Source organism: Triticum urartu, chromosome 2 (genome assembly GCF_003073215.2).
Source record: "Triticum urartu cultivar G1812 chromosome 2, Tu2.1, whole genome shotgun sequence".
NCBI lineage: Eukaryota > Viridiplantae > Streptophyta > Magnoliopsida > Poales > Poaceae > Triticum > Triticum urartu.
In genome coordinates this window covers 516,683,193-516,696,636 of record NC_053023.1, presented here as the reverse complement: position 1 = coordinate 516,696,636, position 13,444 = coordinate 516,683,193, and the positions used below count along the sequence as shown (strand labels likewise).

Genomic DNA, 13,444 nt, shown 5'->3' with positions numbered 1-13,444 from the left:
TCGTGCGTTTCTCTGACCTTGTAGATCCCTCTGGCTGCTTTCTTTGAATCTTTATCTCTTGCTACAGAAGAGCCGTCCGTATCAAGGCTTAATTTGACAATGAGGCCGCCCCGTGATGCATGCAAACCATCCCATCGGGTTGATAATCAAGGAGGCCGCCCGGCCCGTGATGCACGACGTACCCATGACGACGATGCCCCGGCGCCGGTGGTCGGCAAGCACAGTCGTACTCCTATCTCAGAAACGATCAAGCCGACCAATCTACTCGTAGGCCGGAAGGAAAAGTACTGCAGATAATTATGAAGCCAGAAAAGAAGGAACAGCACCGACGAGAAACAGCGAAAGAGACCACAGACAGGTCAGGGCGCCGGTGCAGTCGATCACAGCCGTCGATCAGTCGTCCCACGCGTCCGTGCTGGCCGCGGGCCCCGGCGGCGCCACGAGGGACACGTTCCCGGGCAGCGCAGCAGGCCAGCAGCAGATCCCACGTCCGCGCCATGATTGGGAACACCGATGAGCCGGCCCCGGATAAAGCCGCGATCGAGTGCGTCGGAAGGGAAGGTATCCAACCTCTCATATATTTTTTCACTGAAACAATATACGATCTGCCATTTGATGCGCATATATTAAGCGAGGGAAACGGCGCGGCAGCCAATGGGCGCGGCTCTGGATCTCGCCATCGTCTCTAGCGTCTCTTTCTTTTATACCGCCACCTGACTTGTGACTTGTCCCGCCTTCTCTTCTTCTCCCTCCCTCCCTCCCTCCACTTTCTCCACGGGCTTCCGTACGCCCCGCGCCTTCTTGTTGCGGGTCACGCACTCTTCTGTCTCCGCCAGCACAGAGGAGAAGCAGGGGAGAGGAGGAGCAGAGCAGGCGATTCTTCGCGGCGAAGGGGCGCCGAGTCGAACCAAGGCCGTCAGGTAATCTCGAGCTCCATCTCGGGCAGCACATGAGCCGCCTGTTGCGCTGCTTGTTAATTTGCATTCCATTCGTTCTCGTTTCCCGTCCAAACTTGCGGTTACTTCTTAGCACATGGATGGATGCTGATGGGGCGAGCATGCTCATGCCCGGACCATGCTCATTGATTCTCCAAGAGCAGTACGCTATGTCGATGCTGCTGGTAGTTTTTTTCTTCGAGTTATATGCTGGTAATCTTTTGAATTAGATAGGGCGATGGGTGTGGCCACAAGTGTTCTACGTACGTCATCTAAGAACTGCTAGTACTGCTTAATTTCTCCCAACAACAGAAATAACGGCAAACAAACACAAGGCCAAGCTCGATCCCGACGTGCCAGCCACACGGCGAGCCTCTCAGTTGTCCTCGTGCATCCCTTCATGGCCTCGGCGTGACGTGAAATTGTGATAGGAAAGCATACGGGGCACAAAATTTGAAAAGAAGTACAGGATGTAAAAATAAAAACTGAAAAAAATTATACGAATCTCCATGCAAAATCAAAGGAAGATAGTATAGACTAAGACCTAGCAAAAACTGAAAAGAAAACTACATGGTCTATTTTCTCTCTCTACAGGAGATATCTCAGCCATCATGGTCTAGAACTCGTTCTGCTGCTGCCTCTACTGCACATTGGTAGACTATACACGTTGCAACACGTACATTCAGCAAGTTACCTTAGTGCCCTTTTTGTAGCATTCTGTTGCCCTGCTCATTTGATTGAGCCTTGTCATCGAACTCTATATAACATCTACTATACCGAGCAGTGGATTAGCTGAGTTCGTATAGAAGTATTAAAAAGAGATAGTAGGATGTGATTACTCCTAGCTCTCTTTTGAGCGACTTTTCTTGTCCTCTTGTCCACATGTGGGAAGGATAAAGATGAAGGAGATGAACGAAACAGTCCGCTGATTGATCGATCCGGAAAGGCAACTGGAGGATCGAGTTAACAATGATGAGATGAGCCGTGAGTGGGCGGCAAAGCTGGCCGCGACGTGTGGACTCGAACCCTATTCTTCTCTTCCGGGCGTTGGAAAGAAAGATCTCGAACCCGATTCGTCCCGTTGAAGCGGGAATCCACCGCCTTTACACGTGCAACAGTAGTTGGGAGGCCGCTAGTGTATGGCTGCCAATTTGACCCTGTTTTTAGGACTCCTTAATTTAATTGAGAATGACAGGCGTGCGGCGGTGTGCAAGAATGGAACTCCATCCCTTTCGGACGTAGAAAATGGCTTTTGCTTCTGTTAGGGGATGGCTAAGATGGACTCGTACGTGCGTGACGTTGTAATGGCAGTGAACAGTGATCTCAACCCATGTCGCCATAACTAGGTTACCTCCTCTCCTCGACTTGATTTCGGTTTGGCGCGAAACCAGTACAGACCCATACAAGAGACAGACAGCCGGCGTCTTTATCTGAATGAATAGTGGAGGAGTACCTCTCTCTCGCCTGCACCGGATATCACCGGCAAGCTAGGCGGGCCCACCAGCGCCCGTTGTTTTCTTCCCTACCGGCGGGCATCGTGAGCTTCACATATTTTCTCTTCTTTTCCGCCCGTTTATTACCTGCCAGAGAGCACCTGATAATTAGGCCAACTCCATCGCGCGATCCCAAACGAACGTCCGTTTTGTCCGGTTTTTGTCCCTTCGGATAGGGATTTGGGATCGTGTCCGGACCTGTCTTGAAATGCGGTGGCCGTGCGCCCAGCGCGCGGCCGCATCCTTTTGCCCCATTCTGTCTGCGTCTATTTAAAAAAAAAAGGACGTTTCAAATGCCAAGCCCCAGTTCACGACCCTAGTTCATCACGCCGGCAACAAAGCCAGCGGCCTACACGACCATCGCTGGCAACACAGCCAGCGGCAGGCAACACAGTCAGCCTCCAAAATGAATAGTTGTCCTCATCGGCAACACAGCCAGCAGCCGGCAACACAGCCGGCCTCCAAAATGAATGTTTTTTCGCCGGCACACTGCCAGCGGCCCAGCGGGCGGGCGGCACCCATGCCAGCCTCCAAAAAGAACGGCCACGCCAATCGGACGACCTGGTTCAGGCCTTCGGCGTCGAGCATCTCCTTCTGCTTGGCCTCGAACCAGGCCCTCGTCTTGTCGCTCATCTTCGACAAGTCCACGCTCATGATCGCAAGGGCCACCTCCTTCGCTTTGGTGGCGGCATTGGTGGCCTCGATGTCGAGCTGCCTCTGCCTGGCCTTGACGTCGTCGGCCTCTTCATCGGGCACGTACTGGGCGCGGCCATCCTGACTTTGGGTCTCATCGGGGTCGTAGGCACGGCCATGCCCACCCTGAAAGATCATGTTCTCCATGTACTGGTTGTAGAAGGGGTCGTCCACCGTCGGCGTTGAGTTTGGCATTTCGTCAAACAACACGCGGGGGGCCGGCATGATGCCTGTGAACGGCTTTCTTTGCATCTCGACGGAAGGCCGCGGCGACAGCAGCGTCGCTCGCTGGCCGTGGCCGGCGTGCGCGTGCCAGGGCCCAGGGCCCAGGGCCGCCCATAAAATGCGCAGCGCTTGTCCGCTGGCCCTCGCTGGTTCGCCAGCGCGATGGCCCGTCCGTTTCCTGCTCCATCGGTTTCGGAAATTTTCTTGTTCTTCTCGCAGCAAAAGAAAAGAAATAAATTCCCACCAGAAAAAAAACCCGAAGGATTCGCCATTGGGTTTCTGTCAAAGTCACGTGGAACACGTGTGCTCCAGACGGATCTAAGATTTTATTTTCCCCCAGATTTTTTCACATGCTGTAGACAGATAGAAGAAGCTCCACTGATACGATTTCGGCCTGATTTAATCCCCCGCGCCCTTCCTTTTTTATTTATTGTTTCGCGCTTTCACTCGCTACCATTTCTGTAGCTCACGCGCCTCCCATAAAGCGCAGGGACCCAAGGAGAGGAGGCAAGCGTCAGCAAGCAGCAAGGCGCGGACGGCTAGGAAGCAAGAATGGACGGCGACCACGCGCCGCATTCCAACTCCAACCAGCACCAGCCGCCGCCGCCGTCGCCGCTGCCGGAGCGGGAGGGCAGCTTCAACTACGACATAGAGAGCATGGACGGCGGCGGGTGGCGCGGCGCGGGGAGGTACGCCTCGTCCGACGCGCTGCTGCGCTACGACGACGACGACGGCCCGCGCGAGCGGCTGCTGCGGAAGCGCACCATGAACACCACCTCCCAGATCGCCATCGTCGGGGCCAACGTCTTCGCCATCGAGAGCCTCGACTACGAGTAAGCGCCCCTCTCCCCCCTCCCCGTCTCCACTAATTTTAATGTTTGACTTGAACGCACGGAAGTTCGTTAGCATCTTCTGCTGAATTCCCAAGGGGAATACGTTATCCTTCCGAAAGCGTGATCCCTTTTGTCTTGTATATACAGAACTGTACTTTTTTTAAACTCTCTACTTTTTATTTTAAAGAACGCGGATACTGTCATCTAGGATTATTATAAGGTTCTTTACCTGTCCAACGCCAGGATTTTTCTTTCGAATGCAATCCTAGGAACGTACTACTTCGAGTAACACTCATTAAGTGTCGAGCCGATTGCACAAACCACAAAGCTATCATTGAAGAAAAGGGGGTAAAATGGGGAGTTGTAGTCCATTTACACAAGCAAGCAGTAATTTGTTTATGTATCAAAGTTTTGATGAATTTAGATGTTTATTCACTGACTGCAATGTGCAAAACTATATAAGATGACAATAATGTGAAAAAAAGAGGGCTGTTGCATAAGTTCGACGATTGAATTCTCAAGGGGAAAAAATAATGTGGCGTGCAAAAATGCACATGGTAATACCGTATACGTACTTCGGTAGGCTTGTTTCATTACTTGCGCTCTGAAAACACTGTGCTGTGTGTTTCAGAATTGTGGAGAATGATCTTTTCAAGCAAGACTGGCGATCGAGAAAGAAGAACCAGATATTTCAGTATGTTGTTCTCAAATGGGCGTTAGTTCTGCTTATTGGCTTGTTGACTGGGCTTGTTGGCTTCTTCAACAACCTTGCAGTCGAGAATATTGCTGGATTCAAATTGGTGCTCACAGGTGATCTTATGCTCCAGAAGAGGTAAAGCTTCACTCCGGTGCTTTTGCTGTTTTACCATAAGGTCTAGTTTAAATACATTAGCATGTTGTTTCCCCATACTGTTTGCACTTTGCAGCAATGGAGTAATGTGAAGTTGTCGATTGCGTGCTGCTTCCAGTGCAGGTACTTCACAGCATTTTTGGCATATGGAGGCTGCAATCTAGTCTTGGGAGCCACTGCTGCAGCACTATGCGCTTACATAGCACCAGCTGCTGCTGGGTCTGGCATCCCTGAAGTTAAAGCATATCTTAACGGAGTTGATGCTTACTCTATTTTAGCTCCCAGCACACTCTTTGTGAAGGTAAGATTTAACTCAGATTCATGCTTTATTACGTTTTGAGTAATACCTACATTATGTTAAAAGAATTATTCTAGCTTATCTCATTAGATTACTTGGATCATTGCTGGAATTTGCATCCTTACCTATGAAATGATTTGCATGCTTGTCACAGAACCTATGATACCTTTTCAGTGCTACTACTAGGTAGTATAGGAAAGGAAATAGCGACGTTCTGAAATCTCAAACAAGTAATTCTGTCTTTGGAGGTATTAGGTTTCAGAATTTTTGACGAGCAGTCAGAGATTATATGGTACCATCCATGATTTCTTTCCAGCTGTAGTGATTTGCCTAAACTGCTGCTTACAGTCCTTCATATGATAAGCAAAATCCTATCTGCTACAGAAATAAAATAACTTGGAAAATTAATCTATAGTTGAAACTCTGCAGCATCCTTTATCTTATGGCTGTAGCCTGTAGGCCATTCCGGACAAGACATCTGTTACATGAGGACACTCATCATTATTTTATTTCCGTTTTAGTTTTGTCAGAAACTTTAGAAAATTCCTATGGTCTCATTGTTGAGATTTCTTCAGATTTGTGATGCCAAAGGCAAACCCACTACTTTCCACAGCTTGTCATTTGTGGAACTCTGAAGAGAGAAAAGATTCAGTTGCAGCGCATATGGTTGATAACTTCAGAATAAAGTGATGGAGTATAACCAGCTGGCAAATCATTGGACCAATACAAACAGTTGTTTCTAATTGTATACAGAGTCAAATTATGTTGTTCTCATAACTTTCTTCAATTCCGCTGCAGATATTTGGTTCAATACTTGGAGTTTCAGGTGGATTTGTACTTGGAAAAGAAGGTCCCATGGTGCATACAGGGGCATGCATTGCCAACTTGCTTGGTCAGGGGGGATCACGCAAGTACCATCTCACATGGAATTGGCTGAAATATTTCAAGAATGATAGGGATAGACGAGATTTGATTACATGTGGTGCAGCAGCTGGAGTGGCAGCCGCATTTCGTGCACCTGTTGGTGGTGTACTCTTTGCTCTCGAGGAAGCAGCATCATGGTAGCACCTCTTTCCCTTCTCAAGCTGTTCATTCATACCTTAATGTAGATGATAATCTTGTCAAATGTGCTCTAAATTTTTTATAACCGTGTTTCTGGTTACCACTTTGAAACTACAAATCGAATAGTTAAAAAAAATACCTGCATTGTCCATCGACCTAAACCTGACATTAAAATGGTACAGACCACAAGTTGGTATGCTGATAAGGCAATTAGTTGAAAATGGATAAACCTCTTTGTGGAAGAAGTACATGGGTCTAGGGGTGAAAACAAATTGGATAGTGGTCAAATGATATTTGATCCATATGAAAAGGCAAATACAAACTCAATTTGAACTTCTACTCGATCTGGTCGAATTGGATATCTGCATAACTACTAGCTTGCAATTTGAGCTTACCTAATGAAACATCAATTTTACATTTTTTCAAGAAAATTGTCCAATTAATTAGACATATAGTGGCAAAATATTATATTTATTGATTTATCGAATTCGAGTTGGTCTTCAGGTGAAATAACATTTCAGATAAAAAACTTAAAATCTTATTCACATCTATAATTTTCCATATTTTGAATTTGAATGTGGAAGAAGCTATTGATCGGATGGGTTTGTAAACCTTATGTGTCCTGTTGAATGTGGAGTAGGTAGTTAAATAATACAAATGTATTGCTTCTGTTTCACATTCATGCATGGTTAATATGATTGTTATGTGAACGTGTTCATTTTATTGCGTTTCTTTTTAAATTTTCCCATGACTAAGGTTCTCCTTTTGTTTATTCAGGTGGCGAAGTGCTCTTCTGTGGAGAACATTCTTTACAACTGCTGTTGTTGCAGTAGTGTTGAGGGCCCTGATTGAGTTCTGTCGTAAAGGAAAATGTGGTCTCTTTGGTCAAGGAGGGTTGATTATGTTTGATCTTAGCTCGAACGTCCCATCATATGGTACTCAAGATCTCATCGCGATTATTATTCTTGGAGTAATTGGTGGCGTCTTCGGAGGCCTTTTCAACTTTCTCCTGGATAGGATTCTTCGTGTCTACAGCATTATCAATGAGTAAGTTTACATTCATGTACTTTTGCCAGTTATCTCTCAGTTTGAAAACAAAAAACCTCATTTACACTGTCATGCTTCCATGCAGGAGAGGTGCTCCATCAAAGATCCTTCTCACCATCACAATATCGATCATCACTTCGGCATGCTCCTATGGGCTCCCTTGGCTTGCTGCGTGCTCCCCATGCCCTGTTGGTTCGATGGAGGAATGCCCCACCATTGGCCGCTCTGGAAATTTTAAGAGCTTCCAGTGCCCGCCTGGTCATTACAATGGTCTTGCATCACTCTTCTTCAACACAAATGACGACGCCATCCGCAATCTCTTCAGCCGTGGTACCGAAAATGAGTTCCACATGTCTAGCCTTTTCGTCTTCTTCATCGCCATCTACTGCCTTGGTCTCGTGACGTATGGTATTGCTGTCCCATCTGGTCTCTTTATCCCGGTAATACTTGCCGGGGCAACATATGGGCGCATCGTGGGGACACTTCTAGGTCCCATGTCTGACATCGACCCTGGCCTCTTTGCACTGCTGGGTGCCGCATCTTTCCTTGGTGGAACAATGAGAATGACCGTGTCGGTCTGCGTGATCCTTCTGGAGCTCACGAATGAGCTCCATATGCTCCCCTTGGTCATGCTCGTCCTCCTGATATCGAAGACCATAGCCGATTGCTTCAACAAAGGTGTGTATGACCAGATCGTGGTGATGAAAGGCTTGCCATTCATGGAGGCCCATGCTGAACCGTACATGAGGCACCTTGTAGCTAGTGATGTTGTGTCTGGGCCACTCATCTCCTTTTCGGGTGTTGAGAAGGTGGGCAATATCGTTCATGCGTTAAGGATCACGGGCCACAACGGGTTCCCAGTGGTCGACGAGCCGCCTGTATCAGAAGCTCCGGAGCTGGTTGGGCTGGTGCTTAGGTCACATGTGTTGGTTCTTCTGAGTGGGAGGAACTTCATGAAGGAGAAGGTGAAAACAAGTGGTAGCTTTGTGCTCAGAAGATTTGGTGCGTTTGACTTTGCAAAGCCTGGTTCCGGGAAAGGTATGAAAATCGAGGACCTAGATTTCACCGAGGAAGAAATGGAGATGTATGTGGATCTCCATCCAATCACAAACACTTCGCCGTACACGGTGGTCGAAACAATGTCGCTTGCAAAGGCTGCAGTCCTGTTCAGGGCACTAGGGCTAAGACACCTGCTGGTTGTGCCAAAGACCCCAGGGGTGAGACCTCTCTATCCCCATAATAATAACCATACATGCCCCAGATCCTTAAATATTCTATTGCACTTTTTTGTTTGCATGATATATGAGGTTCATACTGCAGCTGTATCTGATATATTATTATTGCCAATTATAGGGCGTTAACAATTTTTTCTTCTTGTTTCGATGCAGAGATTTCCTATTGTTGGGATTCTCACGAGGCACGATCTGATGCCGGAGCATATCCATGGGCTGTTCCCCAATCTCCGCAAGTCACACTGAGAAGCAAAATCAGCAGGCCACACAAAATTTTCTTGCAGTATTGTTATTTCTCATGAAGGTGCTGCTTCATTGGATCATGGAATAATCAATCTGATATATTTATTGTAAAAAGAGCTGATTCCCCAATCAGCAGTCGAGTGGATTTCATTTTGGCAGCTTGTGTAACAAACAATCCTCTCCTTGTCAGTACATGTTCTCTCTTTTGCCTCACACATCTTCTCATATGCACCTGCTGTAACTTGGACCGCAACACCTTGTCGGTAGTAGCAGAATGCTATCCATAGAGATTTCTGAACAAAATGATGCCGACAAGGCTCTGAAATCTGAATCTTAGTGTTCATTCATGACCAAGGAAATGCAGCTGCTTCCAAACGCGCTGGCTGGCTGTCCACACGCCAGTGGGGTGGCGCCTCGTTTGTTGCTGTCACATGCTGGTGTTGGTTCTTGCAGCAGGATCGCCGGGATCCTCCTTTCCACAGCGACTCCGGTGGCACCTACTGCTGACCTGACCACCGGAGCTCCGTTGGCCCACAGGCCAGTGGCGGGTAGGGCGACCCCGGACATGAACCGATGAACGGAAAGGGGGAACAGTGACAGGCAGAGCACCATGATGCTGCCTCTATTGATTCCAGCAGCAGGTGCGGTCATTGCTTGCTAGTAGTGTCTCTCGCCGCTAGTTGCTTTTCCTTCTTTTCTTTTTTGTGCGAGGCATCAGGCGTGGCAAATGCCAAGAACTTTTTTTTTGAACTTTATGCACAAACTCCTCAACAGCTTTGGTGCTAGTATTAAATCAGATTTTGTGCCTGTGGAAACCTTTTGGGCTTTTGGTCGGTTTGTTCTCTCCGATCTTTGTGTCAGCTGCAGTGCAGGCCATCATGTTTGACATGAGATTGTGCATACACATGACATGTGTATGGATACAACGAATGTGCTTTGGGAGAAGAGTTGAGAGAGAAAAGGGGAAGGATTGTGGTGCATTTGTGTGGGAGGAGGCATGTACCTTGCCTTGCAAGCAAGGCAGGCTATCTTTGCATTTTCTTTTCCTGTTTGTGTTGGTCTCTTGGTGCTGAGGTGACCCGTTGCTCTTCCCCTGTTATTGATCTCTCACTAGTTTTTAAGCAGTAGTTTAGTTTGCCTCTTTTTTTTACCCTTTGTTTAACAGAAGCTTGCTAGCTCTCTTGTGCACCCACACCGCTCACCATTGTAATGCATGAGACATCCGTAGGAACATGACACACGAATAAATCTCTACTAGTTACCGCAAAATTCATGCATTCTGAACATGCTATGATAGTACTATGATTTCTATTCAGAAAAATCGGCTACCCTTTCTGGCTAGCCGACGACTCCAAATACACACCCCTAGTCTTAGCTTAGCTAGACGATAATCTTGGTACGTCTTTTTGTTGTTGTTGTTGTTGTTGTTGTTATTGCTTTGATGTCTCGTCGTAGCGAGTTCTTCAAAATTGACAGATCTCCTTTCTACTGTAATAAATAACTTGGGACATGTATGTCGCATGTGTCATTCCTTTTAGGCGCCCCATCCTAAGAATATACTCCCTCCGTTCGGAAATACTTGTCTTAGAAATGGTTGTATCTAAAACTAAAACAAGTCTAGATACAACCATTTCTAGGACGAGTATTTCCGAACGGAGGGAGTACCAGTCACCGTATGCATATATGTACCGGCCACTGCCCGCTGGTAGAGCATGATTCGCCAAATGTAGAATAAAACATGGGGGACCCCCCGCTGGTAGAGCATGATTCAAAAATTCAAAAACTGAAATTTCAAAACATTGTTAATTGTGAATTGTAAAAAAAAACAGTTCTTGAATTAAAAAATGTTTGTGATTCAAAAGAATGAACATCTTTTGAAAACGCTGAACAAATTTAGAATTTGATGAACACATTTTAAATACTTGAATTTTGATGAACATTTTTTAAATACCGATGAACAAAAATTTAATGCGATGAACATATTTTTATGAGCGTTTTTCAACAATGATGAACATTATTTGGTCTTTGATGAACAGATTTTGAATCCGATGAACATTTTTTGAACTTGATGGACAAAATTTGTATTCTATAACATTTTTTCTGAAAAATAGATGAACAAAATTTGAATTGATGAACATTTGTTGAATTCAATGAACAAAAAAATGTTCTTGAATTTGAAAAGAAAATTCGAAAAAAAGTTGAAAAATTAAATAAGAAAAAAGTGAAATAAAAAGGAAAAGAAAAAAAGAAAACAAAAAACGAAAAAAGAAAAAAGAAAGAGGAAAACGGGCCGGCCCATAAGACACCCGTGCTGCGAGGGGTACGCGCTACCTCGATCGCGAGCGCCCTAAGCGCCGTATAGGATCCCCGCGGCACACGCCTCTCAGTAGTATGTGGTGAATCCAGCCCATGTAGTTTTTTTGTCCTTGCGATTTTCCCAGGCATGGGGTTTACACGGTTTTCCTTTTTTATATTTTTAATTTTTATTTATTCATTTTTCAAATGAGTGATCTTTCTTAAATTTCAATTTTCTAAATCTGTGAACTATTTTAAAAAATGTGAACATTTTTAACCTTTATGAACATTTTTATAACTCTTGAACATTTTCGTTTAGTGAACTTTTTAAAATTGTGAACTATTTTCAAATTCATGAACTTTTCTTAAATTTGTGAACTTGTTCCAAATTCATGAGATTTTTCAAACTTACGAAGTTCTTTCATTTTTTGTGAACTTTTTATTGGATTTGGGAAAAAAAATAATACATGAACTTTTTACAAAGTTGCATGTTTTGTTTATGTGGCTCGGTAAAGACTGCCCGAGGTAATACAAGCTATAAACCATGTTTGCATTTCATTTGATTGCATGCATTGCATCATGAGTTGTTTGATACATGGTGTTAGATTGAGAAGAGTCGACAATTATGAATGTGGAGATGCAAAACATGACGTTTGGTTGTTCCCGGCCTAATGTTGTGGTCTTCTTCTTCTTCACCTTCTTCTTCATCGTGCAAAGCTTCCACTTACCCTTGGTGACAAATGCCACCTTGGGCGCCAGAGTAGGGGCCTTGCCTACGTCAGCTAGTTTCCACTGCTGACGATCACCGGTTATGTTGGGATGGTTGGGGGTATTGCGGTTTGCGTGGAATGTTGAGACTTGAGAGCTTAGCGCTGGCGCTCGAGGCGCGAGGAAAAGATGAGGGCAGGGGAGAAAGAGAGCGTAAATGCATCTCCCTCGTCGCCCCCTCCTTTTATAGGAAGGGGAATGCGAAGCGACAGTAGAGCAACTGCGCCACGCGGCAGTAAATCTCATGCTTTCCCACGTTTATGCCTTAACCGCCGTGCATTTTGATACACACGATCCCTCTTGATGGGACTAAACATGTAGGCCCTAGGCCCCACGTGTTGGGGAACGTTGCATGGAAAAGAAAAAAATGTACGCACACGCAAGATCTATCCATGAAGATGCATAGCTACGAGAGAAGAGAGAGTGTCTACATACCCTCGTAGACCATTAAGCGGAAGCGTTTATCAACGCGGTTGATGTAGTCGTACATCTTCACGATCAACCCGATCAAGTACCGAACGTACGACACCTCCGCGTTCAGCTCAGCTCGATGACTTCCTCGCCTTCCTAATCCAGCAAGACGAGCGAAGTAGTAGATGAGTTCCGGCAGCACGACGACATGGTGATAGTGGTGATGCAACTATCTCCGCAGGGCTTCGCCGAGCACTACGAAAATATGACCGAGGATGAACTAGAGGGAGAGGGGCGCCGCACACGGCTTGGGGATCGTGGTATGTGTTGCCCCTCTCCCTCCACACATATATAGGTGGAGGGGGGGAGAGGAGGAGCACTAGGGCGCCTCGAAGTGGCCGACAGCTTCCCTAGAGGCCTGCCTAGCCGCCCCACTTCCATATTTGAACATGAGGGGAAGGAAAGGGGGGCTAGCTGCCTTAGGGCGCCTCCCCCTTACTTCCCTCCCTCTTTGATGCGTGAGTAGGGGGTGGAAGGGCGCGCCAACCCCCTTGTGGGCTGGTATGCTTCCCCCTTGGTGTTGGGGAACGTAGTAATTTCAAAAAAATTCCTACGAACACGCAAGATCATGGTGATGCATAGCAACGAGAGGGGAGAGTGTCGTCCACGTACCCTCGTAGACCGTTAAGCGGAAGTGTTATGACAACGTGGTTGATGTAGTCGTATGTCTTCACGATCGACCGATCCTCAGTACCGAACGTACGACACCTCCGCGTTCAGCACACGTTCAGCTCGGTGACGTCCCGTGAACTCATGATCCAGTAGAGCTCGAGGGAGAGTTTCGTCAGCACGACGGCGTGCTGACGATGTTGATGAAGCTACTGACGCAGGGCTTCGTCTAAGCACCGCTACAATATGACCGAGGTGGATTATGGTGGAGGGGGGCACCGCACACGGCTGGGAGAGATCAATGATCAACTTGTGTGTTCTAGGGTGCCCCCTGCCCCCGTATATAAAGGAGCAAGGGGGAGGCCGGCCGGCCCTGTAGGGCGCGCCAGG

The 13,444-nt window shown here is 46.7% G+C and overlaps 1 protein-coding gene across 2 annotated transcripts; it reads left to right on the top strand.

The window, feature by feature from the left end:
* Nucleotides 1-659: 659 nt before the first annotated feature.
* On the top strand, nucleotides 660-9,124 carry LOC125538384 (chloride channel protein CLC-c-like). 2 transcript variants are annotated; one of them, XM_048701637.1, is made up of 8 exons: nucleotides 660-920; nucleotides 3,837-4,179; nucleotides 4,811-5,011; nucleotides 5,153-5,330; nucleotides 6,126-6,388; nucleotides 7,167-7,436; nucleotides 7,522-8,653; nucleotides 8,825-9,124. In XM_048701637.1, exons 2-8 carry the CDS (start codon nucleotides 3,899-3,901, stop codon nucleotides 8,912-8,914), a joined length of 2,415 nt encoding a protein of 804 aa, XP_048557594.1. In that variant the 5' UTR covers nucleotides 660-920; nucleotides 3,837-3,898; the 3' UTR covers nucleotides 8,915-9,124. The 2 variants fall into 2 exon arrangements, with proteins under 2 accessions (XP_048557594.1, XP_048557595.1); XM_048701638.1 differs by having other exon boundaries at nucleotides 3,812-4,179.
* The last annotated feature ends 4,320 nt before the right edge of the window (nucleotides 9,125-13,444 follow it).